The sequence below is a fragment of the Rhinopithecus bieti genome, unplaced genomic scaffold, assembly GCF_001698545.2.
Source record: "Rhinopithecus bieti isolate Rb0 unplaced genomic scaffold, ASM169854v2 scaffold_12, whole genome shotgun sequence".
NCBI lineage: Eukaryota > Metazoa > Chordata > Mammalia > Primates > Cercopithecidae > Rhinopithecus > Rhinopithecus bieti.
The window spans coordinates 452,697-472,917 of record NW_016803028.1 but is presented as its reverse complement, the minus strand read 5'-3'; the positions used below and the strand labels follow the sequence as shown (position 1 = coordinate 472,917).

The 20,221-nt window shown below is 39.7% G+C and overlaps 1 protein-coding gene across 3 annotated transcripts in view; it reads left to right on the top strand.

The window, feature by feature from the left end:
• OXNAD1 (oxidoreductase NAD binding domain containing 1) overlaps nt 1-19,884 on the top strand; it is a 43,654-nt gene extending 23,770 nt beyond the window's left edge. For 2 of the 3 annotated variants that reach the window (XM_017880378.1, XM_017880513.1), the window contains 5 exons: nt 50-156; nt 8,666-8,807; nt 15,415-15,657; nt 16,426-16,534; nt 17,197-19,884. In XM_017880378.1, coding sequence (XP_017735867.1) covers nt 50-156; nt 8,666-8,807; nt 15,415-15,657; nt 16,426-16,534; nt 17,197-17,351 — 756 coding nt within the window. In that variant the 3' untranslated portion in view covers nt 17,352-19,884. The remainder of the gene's footprint in view (nt 1-49; nt 157-8,665; nt 8,808-15,414; nt 15,658-16,425; nt 16,535-17,196) is intronic. The other variant, XM_017880437.1, reaches the window with a different exon arrangement.
• Nucleotides 19,885-20,221: the final 337 nt, after the last annotated feature.

Here is a 20,221-nt window from a genome sequence, read left to right as displayed (position 1 = left end):
TGTGCTGTGTACGCACTAACCTCAGCCACAGTTCATCTTTTGGTTTTAGATTGTGTCAGCAGCTAAGGTGTGTGGAGCTGCCAGTGAGTCACCGTCAGTGAAGAGCCTCCGCTTGCTTGTTGCTGATCAAGACTTTTCCTTTAAAGCTGGCCAGTGGTAAGTGACTGTTCTGTGTTCCAAGTGTGTATGTTTAAGAAGGTGCCATCAGATGGAAGGGGATTATTTTTTCTTCTGGAAAAGACTTCTTTGGCTAGCCATTCCCTTGAGGAAGAGGAGTTCTAAATCATATCTCCTCAAGGTGAGTCTTTGTTGGCGCAGATCTGATTCCTTTCCTGGCCTCAGAGCCCACTTGGGTTTTGAGCCCGTGGCTCCTTCAGTCATATATGAAAATTGCTGTCTTGAGTTTTCTACCTTGAAATAAAGCTAGTTCTGGCCCATGGAACTGACAGCTCTGATAATTAACACTCTTCAGGAATGGCTGCTAACAGATTGCACTTCAGTAATCTAATCTCCTTGAGTTACATGTTGCAGGAGATTTCATAGGTTTTTAAAAGGTAGTCTTCTTTGTGTCCAATGCAGAGTAAACAAAGTATCCTGAAGAGAAGAGGAACTAGTGACGTCATCACAGGGCTCACTACCCTCTTGACTGAATTCTTCTATCATACGTACCTTATCTGGGTTGAATTTAAATACTTTGCCTAATTTGTTATTAGGATTCCCCAATCAGGCCCAGCTCCCCAGAACCCCCACACAAATCATAAGTCTGTCCCATTTGACTCAGTACTGATGAGCATGCTGCCTGGGTAACAGCTCAGCTGTCTCCCTTTCCCTCCGAGTGGGGCCTCCCTGAGCTTCAATTAAGTTCAGTTGTAAAGAAAGCAACTTGAATTTCCCTAGGAAAGGTGTGTTTGGGTGTGTGTGTCCTTTATTTAAATAAAGCATTCATTTCTAAATGGATTTTTGGCCTGTCAGTCTTAATAGTGTTTCTTAGGAGTCACTTGACTAATTTTGGCAGTCCATCTGGAAATGTGGTTTTGTTAGAAGGAGGATGTGTGATAATAGCAAGTGTGATAATAGCAAGAGTTCGCAGTCTTGTGTGTTAATAGTTTGCCTTTGAATTTAGAACTAGAAAACAAGATGCTGATTGCAATAATTTGGGTTTGTGAAGCAATTTGCTGCAATCTTTGCACATGTTCGATGATACACATTAAATGCATTTTGCCCGTTTTAGGGGGTGGGCAACATATTTACCCTTCAAAAATGGTTTAGCAGTCATTATATTGAAAAGTGGAAACTTTAATTGTAATGATCTGGTTTTCCATATTTCCTTTCTGTGGAAGTGTTTGTGTACTGTGCACAGCACTGTCTCTCTGCTTTCAACTCTGAATCCTGCCAAGACTCAGACCCAGCCTCCTGGTTAGGAAAAGCCTGTGCATTGGTTATTGTGCTGCCACTGTGGTGTGCCTGCAAATGTATTGCACTTGCTAACCTCAGTTACCTGATAAGAAAATGTCCTCATTCCCTAGTGATATTTTTAAAAACAGAGTCCTACTGTGATTCTCAAGATGAAATGATTTGGGTTTGGTGTCATGTATACATCCCAATGAATGGATTTGGCCATTTCACTGAATTTAGGCCTCGTTTTAGTCTGTGCCTGTCAGACTTCTTCGGAGGTCGGACTTGGGGGATAAGGATCGCTGGCTGGTAGTGGTGACGCTTTCCCCCCAGGTGTTGATCAGCATTCATTCCAGGCCCCTGGGCCCTCCTCTTTCAACAGATTGTACCCTTACCATTGATTTATGGTTCCAGGGGTTTTGAGTTCCTTTTGATATTTGACCTTATGGTTACAGAATGGCCATTTTACTGAGATTGGCAGTGTCTGTCCCTTCCATGCTGTTGCTTGGATGGCTTTGTGCTCTAGGCTCTCTCAGACCATCAGCTTGGTAGTAACTGCCATGTGGCACTTTGGAGAAGAAGGCAAGGATTAGGGAGAGGGAGTGAGAATGTGGCTGCCATGCAGTTTCTGATGTTAGGATTATCAGACTGGAGAGCTGCTAGAAATCAAGGAGAGGGTTGCTGTCGGGCTTATCTTTGGGGTAAGAGATAGGGCCATGATTCCACATCTCTGAAGTTTTGACTAGTGGCTTCCTCTGACACCTACCAAACTCTGAGAATGAGGTTCCAGGCGCAACTCTAAATAAATGAATGTTGTCTGTGACTAGCTGGAGCTTTGGCCACAGATCCCCATGTAGACACCTTCGGCATAGATCAGATGTAGGCCTCAAGGGGCTCTTTTTGCACTACACTGTGTTCTTACTGGGCCTTGCAGAGAGGACTGGTTCCTGTGGCAAGAAACCAGTTCCAAGAACTCTAGCAATCCAATTCTGAGAGAAAGGCCAAAGGCAGAACCACCTCAAAACATTTCTCACGTGATCAGGGTTGAACTTCTTGGTTCATCTTACTAGTAGGCCTACCACTTGTTAGCTCCTTGGTGAGGCCTGCCCTTGACCAGGATTCCTCTCTCTTGGGATGGAAAGATTGGCACTCGCTCTTGGGTCTGGAGCATGCCACCACTAGTCCTCACACAGTGTGCAGCTGCCCTGAGTTTCTAGATTCACATTTGGCTGTGGTGCTCACCGCCTGCCTCCGGCGTTGGTTATGCTACTGTGGGTAGCAGTGTGTTGTCGCTTAGTGCCCTAGAGACTGCTCAGCTCACATGCTTGCTTTCTACCAGCTAGCTCTGTGATGTGGTCAGTTTCCTTATTTGTCTGGGCTTCAGTTCTCATATCTTCAAAGGGGGAACAGTAGTATTCCTATGTTTTGGGATAATTAAAGTGTTTAGCATAATGCCTAATGTTAACTTTATTTGTTTGAGTTTAGCTTTTGTTATTGCTAATAAGTATTTCATTCAATCAGTTAGATCTTATGTGCTGATAAGGCCTAGGGGACAGATTCCAGTTCTTCTCTCCTTGGTCAGTTTCCCTGCAGTGAACCTGTTGATTGGAAGAGCGGCAGGCCAGGCAGGAGTGGGGGCTCATCACCACGGTGTCATCACTGATGCCCCAGTCAGTACTCAGTCCACACTTGGCTGGTTATAGCATGCCTCCTGAGGGGAGCTAAGGCCAAAGCATTTTCACAGAGTGGAGGGAATTCCTGGTCTTAGTGTGTGTGACTTTCTACAAGGTAACATAAGTTTAGATGCTAGAAAGTAACTTTGAGCCCTACTGAGAGAAAGAGGACACCAAGAAGAAACATTAGAGGAGCAAGATTAGAGACATATGACTTTACCCCTACCCTTGAGCAGGGCTGCCACACTGTAGATAGATGACATCCTTACAGCCTACACGACCATGTGTGGCAGCCCTGATTCTCACAGGACTACACGTAACACAGCACTGTATTCCTTGGCATCTTTTTTCAAACTGTGTTCTCCACCATTGCTTATCTGGTGAGCACTGTGTGTCTTTTAAGACTGTTTAAAGGGCATCTCTTCTGTGAAGTCTTTCTTAATTCCCCTACTCCTGGTAGAATTGACTCCTCCTTCCTCTGCCTTGCCCCGCTACGCTAAGCAGATTTTATCATTGTCCATTTAATTGTATGTATTTGTTAATTTTCCTCCTCTTAGAGTGGGTTCATTGAGGGCAGGAACTAAGACATACATGCATCTTTGTACCTCTAGCCAGTACCACAGTGCCTGTATATGGTAGACAGGTGCTCTCCTTGATATTTGGATTAGGTGAATGAGTGAGGGGCTCTGAGAACTGCAGGAAAGGACTAAAGAGTTCTGGGATCTCATAGTATAGCTGCTGTGTGCTTGGCACTGGGGCTCCCTTTGTGCACAGGACCCGGCTGCCTGGTGTGTCATGGTTGGATGTGGACATCCACTGCTTTACTGCGCACCTAGGCTCCTTCTGCGTACACTCACTCATTGGGTATATAGTAAGGGCTTTAACTCATGGCTCCACGAGTGCTCATCCTGCAAAGGACATTTTTAAAGGTGTGTATTTAAAGTTTAATTCTTTCTTGGATAGATGTTTTACGAAATATGTATTGTACATATTTTCTTAAATCCATTCGGATGAAGTTTTTATATAACTTAAATTCTGTATTTTTTAATGAAGAAGTCCTTTTTTCCCCAAAGGTAGCTCTCCAGAGTTACTAGAGAAGAGAGTTCCCTTTCATTCAACTGAGAGAATGGTCATCATCAGCATTGAGCAGCAGAGGGCACTGTAGTTCAGGAGATGAAGCAGCAAAAGTAGCTCATTAATGTGTTTATTTTTTAAACATGGATATGATGGAGATTTTTGTATACCTCCTCTGTGATAGCATATAGCAACTGTGTTAACAAATGCTAACGATAGTCTTTTAAATTTTTATCTTGTCAGAAATGAAAAGAAAGTTAAAGTACTCATGGAAAAGAGTCAAGTGAAAATAGGTTAAAGTTGGCTGAAGACCTTTTCTGGAGCACTTCCAATCCAGAACTGGTTTTTAAAGACTTATAATAAATGACTGGAAATGTAAGGCCATAGACTGCAGGAGAATATTTTTTTAAGGTCATAGATCAGATTAGAGAACATCTTGTGTTTTTCTTTTAGGCCTGTATGTAGGTAACCAACTGGGGAAGGATGATACTTTTTGCTGTTGTGATGGCTGTGAAATGCCTAGATTAAATGTTTATGTTTCCCGGATATGGGGATGAGAATTTTTTGTGGTTCTGTGTTCCAATACATATTTCTTGGCATGTGACTAGGTTTATTGCACTTCCTAGAATCCTCACCAAAAAAGGGTTTCTGTGGCATAGAATTATTGAAAGCTTGAAACCCAGGAGTTCTAGACTATAGGATGTGGTTAGAAGAAAAGAAGGAAATGTTAAGACTTGTGTAACTCAAAGGCCATATCAGCCTATTAAGTCTGTCAAATGCTAGTGGGAGAGTTTTTGTTGCTTTTCTTGCCACTTTTTTCATACTTTTTAAAACTTAAAAAGATTGTTATGTTGAGATATATTCATATAAAATTCAAACATTTAAAGTGTACAATTCAGAGGTTTTAGTATATTAACAGAGTTGTGCACCTATCAGCGTAATCACGTTTAGAACATTTTTACCCAGAAAGAAACTCTGTAATGATTATTATTCATTCCCCATCCTCCTGCCTGGCTTAGAGACCACTAATCTATTGTGTCTTTGTGGATTTGTCTCTTATGGACATTTTATACCAGTGGAATCATACAGTACAGCATGTGGTCTTGTGATTTGCTTCTTTCACTTAACATGATTTCAGGGTTCATCTGTGTTGTAGCCTATATCAGTACTTCATTCTATGCCACATTTTGTTTATATCTTCAGCTGATGGACATTTAGATTGTTTCCACTTTGGGGCTATTGTGAATAATGCTGCCATGAACATTCGTATATAAGTTTTTGAGTGGACATACAGGTTCACCTATCTTGGGTCTAAACCTAGGTGTGGAATTGTTGGGTCATATGCTAACTGTGTTTAACATTTTCAGGAACTACTAAATTGTTTTCTAGAGTGGCTGTGCCATTTTACATTCCCACCAGCAATGTGTAAGTGTTCTTATTTCTCCAGACCCTAACACTATTGTTTGTCTCTTTGATTATAGCCATCCAAGTGGGTGTGAAGTGGCAGCTCATTATGATTTTGACTTACATTGCCCTAATGACTATTGATGTTGAACATCTCTTCATGTGCTTATTAGCGATTTATATATCTTCTTCGAAGAAATATTAATTAAAAGTATTTTGCCCATTTTTATTTGATTATCTCTTTATTACTGAGTTGTAAGACTTCTTTATATAATCTGAATGCAAGTGCCTTAATATTAATAGATACACTATTCAAAAATATTTTTTCCCATTATGTAGATTGTCTTCTGAACTTTCTCTCTCTTTTTTTTTTTTTTTTTTTTAAGATGGAGTCTCACTCTGTCGCCTAGGCTGGAGTGCAGTGGCGTGATCTCAGTTCACTGCTACCTCTGCCTCCCGGGTTCAAGTGATTCTCCTACCTCAGCCTCCCACGTAGCTGGGACTACAGGTGCGTGTGCCACCATGCCCAGCTAATTTTTGTATTTTTAGTAGATACGGGGTTTTACCATGTTGGCCAAGCTGGTCTCGAACTCCTGACCTCAGGTGATCCGCCCACCTCGGCCTCCCAAATTGCTGGAATTTGTATAGGCATGAGCCACTGCGCCCGGCCCTGACTTTCTTGATAATAACATTTGTAGCACAGAGTGTTAAATTTTGGTGAAATCTGTTTCTCTATTTTTTTTCCAACCTTTTTGGTTTGGGGTCATATCTAAGAAGCCATTGCCATGAAGTTTTACTCCTGTGTTTTCTTCTAAGAGTTTATTATTTTAGCTCTTACATTTAAGTTTCTACTCTAATTTTTGTATATTTTGTGAGATAGGGGTCCAGATTCATTATTTGTATGTGGTTATTCAGTTCTCCCAGTGACACTGTTGAATAGACTGTTCTTTTACCATTAAATTGCTTCTAATTTTTGTATATGTTGTGAGATAGGGGTCCAAATTCATTCTTTGTATGTGGTTATTCAGTTCTCCCAGTGCCACTGTTGAGTAGACTGTTCTTTTGCCATTAAATTGCTTTGGCACTCTTGTCAAAAATCAATTCACCATCAATTTAAGGCTTTATTTCTGGACATTCCATTCTTTTCCATTGATCTACATGTCTATCCTTATGTCAGTACAACAGTGTCTTCATTACTGCAGCTTTGTAGTAACTTTTGAAATCAGGACTGTGAGTCCCACAAATGTAAACTTCTTTTTCAAGATTGTTTTGATGATTATGGGTTCCTCAAATTTCCATATGAATTTTATGATCAACTTGTCAATTTCTACAATGAAACCACCTAGGGTTTTAGTAGGTATTGCATTGAATCTGTGGATCAATTTGAGGAGTATTGCCATCTTAGCAATATTAAGTCTTCCGTGCCATGAACATGGGATATGCTTCCATTTACTTAGATCTTTTTTCCAGTGGTGTTTTATAGTTTTTATTGTATAAGTCTTACACTTATTTTGTTAAATTTATTCCCAGTTATTTTATTCTTTTTTATGCTATTATAAGTGTAATTGGTTTTCTAAATTTCACTTTTGGATTGTTCATTGCTAGTGTATAGAGATACAGTTGATTTTTGTCTGTTGATCTTGTATCCTGCAAACTTATTTGAATTTATTAGTTCTAATATCTTTTTAGTGAATACATTAGTATTTTCTATATATGACAGCATACCATCTGCAGCTTCCACCTCTGCAATCTGAATGCCTTTTATTTCATTTTCTTGTTTACTTACTTTGGCTAGAACGTACAATGTTGAGTTGGAGTGGTAAAAATAGACATCCTTATCTTGTTTCTTTTGGGGGGGAAACTTTCAGCCTTTCACCAGTAAGTAAGATGTTTGTTGTTCTGAATACCTTTTATTTCATTTTCTTGTTTACTCACCTTGGCTAGAACCTCTAGTACAATGTTGAGTTGGAGTGGTGAAAAGTAGACATCCTTATCTTGTGTCTCTTAGCGGGGAAACTTTCAGCGTTTCACCATTAAGTAGGATGTTAGGTATGGGTCTTTTGTATGCCCTTTATCAGGTTGAGAAAGTTCCCAACTATTCCTAATTTTGAGTATTTTTGTTATGAAAAAGTGTTGGATTTTGTCAGATGTCTTTTCTCTTGACTACTGAGATGATCATATGGGTTTTTTCATTTATTCTACTGAATGGTGTATTATATTTATTTATTTTCAGATGTTAAACCAACCTTGTATTCCTGGAATTTTTGTACCTAAATTCAGAAGGGATACTGGTCTGTAGTTTTCTTTCAATGTCTTTGTCTGGCTTTGGTATGGGGGTAATACTGACCTCATAAAATGAGTGGGGAAGTGTTCTCTTCTGTTTTGGAATAGATTTTGAAGGATTAGTATTAATTTTTAAATGTCTGGCAGAACTTACCAGGATGCCATCTGGACTTGAGCCTTTCTTTCTTTTTTTTTTTTTTCTTGATATGGAGTTTTGCTCTTGTTGCCCAGGCTGGAGTACAATGGCGCAATCTCGGCTCACTGCTTCTGCCTCCCAGGTTCAAGTGATTCTCCTGCCTCAGCTTCCCAGGTAGCTGGGATTACAGGCATGCACCCCTATGCATGGCTAATATTTTGTATTTTTTTTTAGTAGAGATGGGGTTTCACCATATTGGTCAGGCTAGTCTCAAACTCCTAACCTCAGAGGATCCACCTACCTTGGCCTCCCAAAGTGCTGGGATTATAGGCGTGAGCCACCACGCCTGGCCTGGGCCTGAGCTTTTCTTTGTGGGAAGTTTTTAAAATTATTAACTCAATCCTTTAACTTGTTAGGAGTCTGCTCAAATTTTCTTTCTTCTTGAGTCAAATTTGGTAGTTTATGTCATTTTAGGAAATTTTTGCATTTCATGTAAGTTAGCTAATTTTTTGGCATATAGTTGTTCATAGAATTCCTTTATAATTCTTTTTATTTCTATAAGCCTTTGTGATGATGTCTCTTCTTTTATTCTTGATTTTAGTAATTTTTTCCTAGTCTGTTAAAGGTTTATCAATTTTGTTTAACTTACCAATTTTTAAAATGGCTTCAACAATAATCATTTATTTGGCTTTCCTTTTAGGGTTGATTTTTTTATTCCAGGAGTCTCTGTGGTTGGTGGGTTTTCAATATGCTCCAGTCCCAGACTGCTAGAACAAGAGAGAATGATAGAATTGGCAGTGAAATATACAAACCACCCTCCTGCCCTCTGGGTTCACAATACGGTAAGCAAACTGCTTGTTTAAACTCGATGATCTGGGAATCTCTGCCACCCACAAAATTTGTGTTAAGTTCATTCGATTCACCTAAGAAACCTGGGCTTGAATAGAAGGGTACATGCCCACAAAGAGCTTCTAAGAAAGGTCAAAGAAATTTTGATGCATTAAGTATGAGTCAGAGACTTTGGGACCTGGAGATATTTTCTGGGTCACCAAATGGTATTCAGTTGAATACTGCTTTAGAATTAAAATATTTTATATTTTAGACAAGTTCTAAAAAGTTGGCTCTTTGTGTCTTATAAATGGTAAATCTATAAATCAGATTATTTTGTCTTAACCATCCTAAATAAAGGGAATTAAATTATTCTGTCATTTTTGGAGGGGAAACTATCTGATTACATAGTACTGCTTCTTCCCAGAGGTGAGCACAGCTAAATCCACGGTGCCATTGCCTCTCCGTTTCAGTGTCTGGAAAGCTCTTCACTTGGGATTCTGAGAGAGAATCCAATTTGACTGCTGTTAATAACCCTTACTTCACCACAGGGCTCAACACAATCCTAAAGAAGCTGCCTGTCATTACCGACTAGAACGCTGATAACAAAGAATGAGCTCAGAGCAGATCAGTTACTTGTTGTCTTAGTTTTTGACCTTTCTATCCTTTTCACTTTTTGCCTTTTCTATCATTTTCCTTTTCCTTTCACTTTCTCTTCTTTACAAGAGTGTCTTCTATATTTACCAACAACCTCTATCCCATCCCAGGCATTTTCTTACCTTCTTTACCAAAAACACATACCAGTACAAATATGGCTTCAAAAACAGCATTTTCCTGTTTCCTGGAAATCATTGAGAATCAACAAAGGAAAAAGAAAACAAAAACTCTATTTTCAGCAAAACTTGGAAACACACTCTAGTATATTTTTAAACGTTGCAGAGAATTTTGGGGTTTCTGTAGGAGCCACATGGAAATAAGTAGAGGAGAGAGGCCAAGAATAGCAAATTTCATAGAGCATCAACAAAAATACATGAGGGAGTGGGGTGGGAGTTACAGCTCTTGTCTGCGAAAGAGAGTATGGAAACACAGTTGAGTTTTGTGGCTGTAGAAGGCCCACCCAGACGCAGCAAGGTTCAGTTAGGAGAGAAAGCATGCAAAGAATCACACAGACAAACCATGTTTGTAGGAACTAATATGTCCTGTAGTAGCTGAAGAGAACTTCTGTGTTGTGAAAACCAGCTAGCTTAGGATGCTCTCTGGCCCGTCCCCCAATATGGGACCCTCTTGCAAACAGTCCAAAAAAAAAGCTCAGTTCATTTCAATCACACGAAAGAAATCAAAGAAGACATGGGTAAATAGAGAGATGTACTGTGTTCGTAGATTGGAAAACTCAACATAGTAAAGAAGTTAGTTCTCCTTAAATTGATTTATAGATTTAACCTAACACTAATCAGACTCTCAACAGGATTTTTTATAGATATGGACAAAGTGATTTTAAAATTTGTATGGAACAAAAAATAGCTAAAACGATTTTGAAAAAGAAGAATAAAGTGAGAAGAATCACATTAATCAAATAAGGCTAAGATAAAGCTACAGCATTCAAAACAGTATGGTATTGGTGAAAGGAGAGACACATCAAATAATGTAACAAAATAAAGAGCTCAGAAATAGATGGACATATATGGTCACTTAATTTTTGACAAAGGTGCTAGATTCAGTGGAAAAATTGAATGGCAAAAGGATAACCTTTTCAACAAATAGTTCAGGAACAATTTTGCATCTAGATGCAAACAACAAAAAACCTTCAACCTAAATGTAAACCTCATGCTTTATATTCAGAATTAACTCAAAATGGGTTGTAGATCTAAATGTAAAACATGGTACTATAAAAGTTCTGGAAGAAAACAGGAGATATTTGGAACTTGAGAGTAGGTAAAATTCTTAAGCACAATACCAAAAGCAAGATCCATCAAAGAAAAGATTGATGATAGGACATGGTCAAAATTAAAACTTTTTCTACAAAAGGCATTTAACACAATTTAAAACCAAGCTACAGACTGGGAGAAAATATTTACAAATCAGATATCTAACAAAGGGCTTGAATTTAGAATATATAAAGAAATCTCAAAAGTCAACAAAAAGAAAACAAGCAACAATGATTTTTTTAAATGGACAAAGGATTGAATAGACATTTCACTAAAAAAGGATATGAGGATGGCAAGTAAGCAATGAAAGGTATTCAAACATCATTAACCCTGAGGGAAATGTAAATTAAAACTATATGTGGTGGGATACCACTACAGATGTAGTCCAGTGTCTAAAATTAAAAATATTGACAATACCAAGTGCTGGCAAGGATGTGGAGCAACTGAAACTCTCATATATTGCTTATATTGCTAGTGGGAATGCAAAATAGTGCAGCCAATCTGGAAAGCGTTTTAGCAGTTTTGTATAAAGTTAAACATACACTTAACATATGATCCAGCATTACCACTTCTGAGGGTCTTAGAGAAGTGAAGGATGTGTTTATATAAAAGCATAGCATGAATATTTATAGCAGTTCTACTCATAATTATTTAAAACTTTTAGAAACAACCCAAATGTCCCTCAGCAGGTGAATGGATAACCTGTGATATATTCATACAAGGGACTATTAAAGAGATGAATTATTGATGCACACAACAATGTGGGCGAATCTCAGAGGCATTCTGTTGAATGCAAGGAGGCAGTCCCAAAAGGTTACATACTGTAAAATCCCATTTTTGTCATATTCTGGAAGACATAGATATAATGATGGGAAACAAATCAGTGGTTGACTGGGGTTGAGATGACTGTAAAAGTAGGATCGATAGCACAGGGGAATATTTTCAGGGGGTGATAGAACTAGTATATGTTTTGATTTTGATGGTTGTTACCCAGATCTATATGTGTGTTAAAATTAATAGAACCGTATACCAAAAGAAAAAGATATCTGTTAAGGAAATTTTTAAAATAATTTTTTAAAAATGTGCAGGAGCAACACAATATATTCTTGTGGTTTACACATCAAGTTATGTCTGTCCAGGATAACCCCCAGATGCCTGTGTAGGCATTTCCATTGTAAATGTGTCCTGTCACATTTTCACCCTGCAACCTTCTGAGTCTCTCTGTCAGTGTGGCCTCAGCTGCCTCATTCCTTTTTGGATTCTCTGTGGATTTTCCATTCATTACTGGCTCTAGGCTGCTCCTGGAGGTGCTGAAATATGCTGCTGGGGTGAGAGCAACGAGGTGTCCGCATGCCCCTTGCTCAGAGTTGAAATAAGCATAGCCATGCCAGCTCCTAGTGCCATGAACATCTCCCCATCCTCCCTGTTATCCTTAGCTTCTCAGGCAACTTGGCCTGGTCCCGGTCCACAGCTTCCTGCTTGATTTCATGCCTCATTGGCATTTCAGTGAAGGAACTTATTCCTACAGGCTGTGGAAAATCTCAAAATGATATTGCTTGAATGCACATCCTAATTCTAGTGCCTGCTCTACTCTACCCAGTGGGAGTTGCAGACAGCCTTTATGAAGTCAGATTTTTCTTGGAACTGTTTTCAGGTGGCTATTTTCCTCCTGAGGATTTGTCTTATTAAGCCATTATAGTGGACAATGGAGGCGCGTGAGTGTCTGGGTGGCAGCAGGCTGCACCGTTGAGACATGGAATGAAGTGCCATAAATGTCTTCCTTTATTTTATCTGCTTTGGCTCAAGCTCTTGGCAGAGTAAAGGGTTCTAGACAGCTATTGTGTGCTTAGCTCCAGTTGCTGTGGAAAGGTTGTTTATTTCACAAGTAGAAAATCTATACCAAAATTAGATACATTGCTGTGTAATTGAAAGTAATGTCCTTTTACTCACTTACATATTACAGTGTACAGTACTTTGAGTCTTGTGTTCATGTTACCCTCGCAGTTTTTATTAATCAACAAAAAGACACAGGTGGCTTTTAATTCTTCCCAGGTGCTACCAAATCAGAAGACAGACCTCCTGAAGATTATTTTGTGTCAAGGATAATACAGGCTTCTTGAGTATTATCTTCCCCTGGGGCACATTTTCTTGCCAACTTTAGAGTTGAAAATACTCTGGTTTCTAAAAACAAGAACCTAGAGGCTTTCTTTTTTGTCATTACTAAGCATGCCAGAGATGGCCATTGGAGAAAATTATTTCAGTCTCTTTCACTCTGATTCTTATAGATAAAGAGAGAACTGCACAGGCAAGCAAGAGAGGGAGGGAAAGAGGATATAGGAGATGAAATTCATTGTCATCTTTAGGCAGAGCCTCTTGTATCTTAAATTCTATTTTTGAGACTTAAAAGAATATTTTAAAGCACTTTGGTAGCCACTGTGGCAATTCCTAGATTTTAGTTATTCCTAACTGAATGTTCCCTTGCTGCTAATTTCTTTTGTCAAAAACGAAAACCCACTTATCACCATTCATGTAAAAATCTCCCACATATTTAAAATAGTTAAGTTCAGACATTTTCCCCGAGAGAAAGGGTATCCATTCATTTAACAGTTCTTTACCAAAAAAGACATGTTTTGTGAATTCAAATAATTTTCGTTTTCTTAGATATTCTCTAAATTTAACTCATCTTTAACTTGCAGAGCCCAAATGAAAGTCATGTCCAGAAGTACTTACTGCTCACCTGACATGCAAGGTGCCAAGCTGTGAATGCTAAGGGTTTGGTTCTCAAAAAGCATGTGATGTGTTATTACTTCTTAGGAGGGGATTCATTTAGTTGATTTATGCCAGGAACATGTAATGGGAGAAATCTACGCTCTTAATATAAGTTTCTTTATTCCTGGAATCTGTTTTTTAGTGACAGAGAAGCAGGAAGCTGGTATCGCCAACACTTTTTGTTTTGTGACAGCTGCAACGACCAAAATTCCTTCTTAGAGCCGGATACTAGCGAGTTCCCCCTACTGTGAGTCAGTCCATGTTCAGACCAACCCTGTGAGATGGGCAGTGCAGGTGCTGGCACCCGTTTTTCAGGAGTGGCAGCAGAGGCTCAGAATTTAAGGGACTTGCTGGATTTCATAGGGGCCATGATTAAAATTCAGTCTTTTGACTCCTAGATCAGTGGTTTTTTTCCAAACAAGGGGTTACCAACTCTGTCAGATCCAATGCCCCTTTCTAGAACTGTCCTGAAATGAAAATCATAGTTAATGTAATGTACCCATAGTTTTTTTTAATAACATAATTCTCTAACTATAATACAAAGGAGGAATAAACAAAAGTGATCCATAATCAAAGAATATGTATTTTAAAACACAAATGGTTAGGCAGATCTAACTTGAAGATAGAATGAAGTAATCAGATGCCATGCCTAAACATAGAATCACCATGAATACACTGTCTACAGATGCAGGTGATAAAGATGTGTTGTGTGGGTGACACATGTCACTAACTGGAATGTGATTTTCCAGAACATTGAACATGCTTGGTCAAGTTCTGAACACAACAAAGTGCAATCTACATTGTGGCTACTGAGTTTATTTGTAAAATGAGCTAGGGTCTAGTCTTAGATCATTATAAACCAGTTTTCACCTATAAGAATGTCTTTTGGGCCATTCACAAGTCATTGTGCAGGACAGTCTTGTGCATTGTAGATAATGGTGTGCTGGCAAACCAGCTATCTGAATTTATCTGAGTTGTATCATTTGCTGATTTCTGTGCTGTAAGTACTCCTACAATGGCTGATTTCAAACTACCAGTAGAAACTTTCTTACAAAATTCCTGTAGAATTGACCACCAGGTTAGTAGGAGCCAGCTCTGGGAAACCATGAATTTTGTAGGATCTCTAGCGTCTCTGGCCCTGCCCTCTAAATGCCAGTTGGATTCCCCAAATCATTGTGACAATAAAAAATGTCATCACAAGTTTCCCAAACACGTTCATCAGAAGCAATAGCATCCCCACTGAGAAAAACAGTACATGCAACTCTGATGGTATTACAGGCATAAGTGACCTCACCAAATAGTAGGTGCTTTATCTAGATAGGTCTATGTGATACTCCCTGGTACGAAGCCTCTGGCTGCCTGTTCTTGTTTCTCTAGGGAGAAGGGAACAGCACTGAACAGTATTGCAGGGCTGGTCTAAGCCTGTAGAGCTGGTCTGGCTTTGCCTTACTGAGGATCAAGAGGGAGCACCAGTACTTACACTTTTCAGCCTTGATGAACCCAGGGTAGACAGTCTAGTGACATTTGCCACATCCTGTTTCTCAGCTTTGGTTAGAACACAGAAACACAACTCAGATAAAGGAGACCCATGCTTCAGAGCCGTCCCCTGCCTTTGAGTCCATTGCCTCTTTCCTCAGTCCAGTTCCTCGCCTAAGAAGTTAACAAATGGTAAAATCACTGAAGCACATCTCCTTTTCTCAGTGTTGGAATGGCTGTTCATTATGGATTATGAAGGTGGATTAGCCTATGGCCTATAAAATGAGCAAGTGGAATTAATTCACAGGGCCTCGGGAAAATTGGGAGCAAGCTATAAAAATAGTCCTAAACACTGATAATACGGGAGATAGACCCAGTTTTATTAAAGTAGAACCTTTGGTTTAAGACCTATGCTACAAAAGACTAAAAGATCTTTTCTTTCCTGCCTTAGTGTACACTTGACTCAGAAGTGGCTGTGAGAGTGGGTGGAGAGTTCTTCTTTGACCCTCAGCCTGCGGATGCCTCTAGAAACCTCGTGTTGATTGCAGGAGGAGTTGGAATTAACCCTCTGCTTTCCATCCTGCGGCACGCAGCAGATCTCCTCAGAGAGCAGGCAAACAAAAGAAGTGGATATGAGATAGGAACAATACAACTATTCTACAGTGCAAAAAATACCAGCGAACTCCTGTTTAAGGTAAAGGAGATATAGCTTGTGTAAGCAAACTTGTGTAGTGGTATTAATTGTTCATGAAAGTTTTTTCTCTAGGTTCTGTTTTCTCTGCAGAGGTTCAAACAAAAGGCTTGGCAAGGTTTAATCATGCTCAAATGAGAACTAACCAACACATCTTACCCAAGACAAGTAAAACTGCTAATGTTGAGTGGGCCACCAGTTAAGTGACAGGAAAGGGTAGGTTTTGATGGGATGGAATCTGGAGGTTAGATGAACAGAAAAGTCACAAGGGTCCTGAGATTCCAGTCAAGAGACCTACAGTGTACTGGTGTATCACAGGGGTAGGTAAGACTTAGGCAGTTTGGACCCAGCTGGGTAAATGAAACCCCCGTCACTTGCATCTGTTTAAACTAAGTGCATTTGATGAAGAAAGCTTTCACTGGGGATTGCTTTGCAGCTGCAGGAATGAACAAAAGAACAGAAACAGTTAAAGACACAACTGTGGTCAGTGAAACTGCTGCTTAATTGCCAATGCTTGAGAAAAAGGAAAAAGAAAAAACTCCCGGAGAGTTGGTAATATGCTTGTTAGCATATTCAGATTTCAATTAAAGCCAAATAGCCCTCTGTAGTCTGAATGCTCTGGCCTGCTAGGCTGCAAACAATATCTCTCTAAGTAGAGAGCAAGAGCAGCAGACGTGTGCAGAATGGAGTCGAGGTTCAGCGTCAGTGGTTGTGCACATCTGTTTTGATTTTTAAAAATTGTAGTGTGACCAAATATGTTTGACATTCCAGAAAAATATCCTTGATTTAGTAAATGAATTTCCTGAGAAGATTGCATGCAGTTTGCATGTTACAAAACAGACTACACAAATCAGTGCAGAACTCAAGCCGTACATCACGGGTGAGTCCCCTAAAGATATTTTGACTATCTCCATGCAGTTATTTGATAGACACACCAGTTGGTTGAGCGTAGATGCTTTATTGTTGGAAGTTGCTGGCTGGGAATGTCACTATCTGGGGAATTGGGGTGATTCCTCATGGAAAAATAGATATTTAGTTGGATTTACTCATTATATACAGGTTTCCTATTGCCTATGTTAAAAGTGTACTTTTCACACTTTTTAAGGGGCCTTTGCATCATCACTGTAGTATACTTACAAATAATTTATATTCCAGATTTGGCTGAATTGATTCCATTTGCCATTAATGGTCATTTAAACAACTCATAATTTCCTCTGAAAGGATTTTTATAAAACAGTTACTTCCTTTGCTGAAGGCAGTTTGTATCTCCATCAAAGACCACCAGTAAGCTAGCTGGCCCTTTCTGCAGAGTGCGTTACGATGAGCGTCCCACTTTGCTTGCTTAGGTTTAGGAAGTCTGGAGATGCACTCTGCTTGGGTCTGGCCCCAGAGGCCAACAGGAGCTGTCCTATGAATGTCTTAAGAAGACTAGACTCACTGAGCTTGCAAATAAACACTGTAGCTGAATTGTGGTTAGTCCTTCCTCATTTGCTGATACAACCATGTCTGGCTTAATTTGGTGTTTATTCTGGTTTTTGGTAGAAGGAAGAATAACGGAGAAGGAGATAAGAGATCATATTTCAAAAGAGACTTTGTTCTATATTTGTGGCCCACCTCCAATGACAGACTTTTTCTCCAAGCAACTGGAAAACCACCATGTATCCAAAGAACACATTTGCTTTGAGAAGTGGTGGTAGGAGGCAGACACAGAAAAGATAAAGAGGTGAGATCTATTCAGGAGATCTCCTGTCCTTTGTGGCATGATTAATTTTTTTTTTATCTCTACTTGAGTTGTCTTATTTTTTAAGGCTGTAAACGTATTGACCAGCTGGATAAAGGCCAGCTGGCAGACTTAAATGATAAACTTTTTGCAAAGACCTCAGTGATCAAACTGTTTTTTACTACACTGATTTTCTTTTATTAACAACGATTTAATTGTCTCATGATGTACCATGATTGGTCAATATAGATTTTTCTTTTGTCTTTAGACAAAAAAATATATATATATACTTATGTTTAATCATAGGAACATGTGATTTTGAGTGTAAAATGTGGGCTAGCTTTAAACTGTTTGACAACCATCTATATATCTTATGTTTAATAAAATTATAATTTAAGTACAATCTTATTTTACTTTGAAAATTCTTTTTAATGCCTTTGTTTACTGTACTATGGCTTACAGTCTTATTTGGTACATCAAAGTTAAGTTTGGACATGGAAAATTGTTAGGAAAACTGCTTTAGGGAGTTAAATATCCAGCATATTTGCTTTTTTGTTAATGAATATAGTAAGTGTGTATCCTAATTGTTAGTTTCTTCTTAAATGAAACCCTTTCTGTGTCTTGGCTGTCTGCCTTAATGCTGTAGGAGGCAGCTTCTTGCTTGGGACAAAGGCATTGGTGGTTGAATCCATGTTGGTGGTTGTTCCATGTTGAATCTGCCTTCAGTACCTGGGCTGGCTGTCTATGGAAATGTACTTAGCATTGATTAGGGGGTAGAGGGCTGTTTCTAAATCCTGCTTTTTTACTTTTATTTCACTCATTTGCCAGAGTTGTTCTTGGCACCAGCAGCTCCTTAACATATAGTTGTTGAAATGACTGAAAGAAAGCAACTGATGTTTTAACTCCTTGCTAAGTCTGAGATTGGGAGGCAGTCCCCTAGAGTGGATACAGAGAATGGTGGAGCCTCATCCCAAAGCTGCTCTGATGAAACTGCTAGAAAGCAGATTGTAGTTCTTTGTTTAGATTTTTAAAAATCCAAAAGAAGTCCTGACTGAGGCCAGGCCATTCCTTTTATGACAAGTAGTCCTGGGCCCACAGTTGCCTGCATAGAGATCACAGGAGGGTGAAGGGAGCCTGGGAAGAAGGACAGATGAGTGCTGGAGACCTAGGAGCTCCAGTTGAGATTCTGTTCTGGAGCTGATGAGAGAAGACAGGTTACCCTTTCTTATCTTTGTTATTGCAGGCCTCCCAGGGACTTCTGGGCTTGAACTCACATGATTCATGGGACCTGAAGATGACTCTAGCTTCTGCCCAGTTTTGAGTTTTGTCAAGTTTTAAGCAGAGATCATTTGTCAACCATTTTGATCCCAGATTTGAATTTGGGGAGGGAGGAGCCTTTGACCTGATGGGAATATCATAATCCATTCAAGGAAATGGTCATCAGTACCTCAGAGGTGAAGGAAATATGTGAAGCTCTGGGCCACTACAAGGAGCCCTGACTTATCAGTTGGCCCCAAAGTGCCCAGGCTGAGGACATAGAAGCATGATGAGATGCGAGGATGTGGGATTATCAAGGGGCACTTCTAACAACTGGTGAAGGCAGTCGGCGGGGGAGGACACCTAAAGGTATGGGGAAAGTACGTAACCCAGGCCTCTTTGCATCAGAGTAGAGGTGCAAGGTGAGCATCTCCAGTGCAGCATGGAATGGGAGGATTGGGAGGTGTTGCCTGCTGCCTCTGTTTGACCAGCACCACGCTGGCTGTGTGCCTGCTATTGTCAGAGAGCAAGGGTCACCTGTCCTGGAGATCCCAGCTCTGCCTGCCACCCTGTTGCTGACTCAGTATTGGCAGAATTGCTGAGATGAGCCTTTGCCTGGAGTGTTCATCCTTTCAGTGCTGTCATTTTGGTGCTAAGCACTGAACAGCATTTTCTGGTCTGGCGGAGAATGTGTCCTCTTGCTCTTGCCTGCCAGGCCTGTCCTGATCTTTTTGGTACTTAAATTGAGCTAACTTCAGCCAGAGTGACTTGGAATTCATAGTGCAGTGGCTCAGAGTATAGGCTCGAAAGCCCTTGAGCCAGATTGCCTAGGTTCAGATCTCACCTATACTACTTACTAGGTAGATGACCTTGAGCAAGTCACTTAACTGCTGTATGCCTCATTTAAAATTACACACTTAAAACTACATGTAAAAGGGAGATGGTACTGCTACCTACCTACTACCTGATAGGGCTGTTATGGGGATTGAAGGTGATCGTACATGTAAAGTGCTTAGCAAAACACTGCATGAGTGTATTGTCATTATTAATTTGCTATTCCTTGTCCTATTCAGAAAGGATTTCAAGAGGCTAGATGCCTTAGATGTGGTCTAACTTGAAACCTTCATGTGGGTGTGCGTCTGTCTTGTTTATTGCTGTGCCAGGCACAAAATAGGTACTTCATCAATATTTGTTTCATGGGTGAAAGGGCCTGCTCAGAGTTGATGAGCTGGATTAAAGTGACTTCTTAAGGATCCTCTGGCTCCATGAGTTTGAAAAAATGTTTCTTCTTTTGACGTGAGACCCTTTCACAGCCTACTCAAGAGACTAGGTTAATCTGATATTTGTATCTTTCTCAAATTTTATTTATAGTTTTTCAAACATATGACAAAGTAGAGGTAGTAAAATGACTTCTCGTGCATCCATCACCTGGCTTCCATGACTAGCAGCATTCTGTTTTTGTCAGCGCTCAGCTTCTTTGTGGGGGTGTTCTGAAGCTGGTGTATTTTCAAGCAAAGCCTAGAAATTATATCATGTCACCTGTAAATTCTTCAGTATATATTTCTAACAGATACATCACCTCAGCACAAC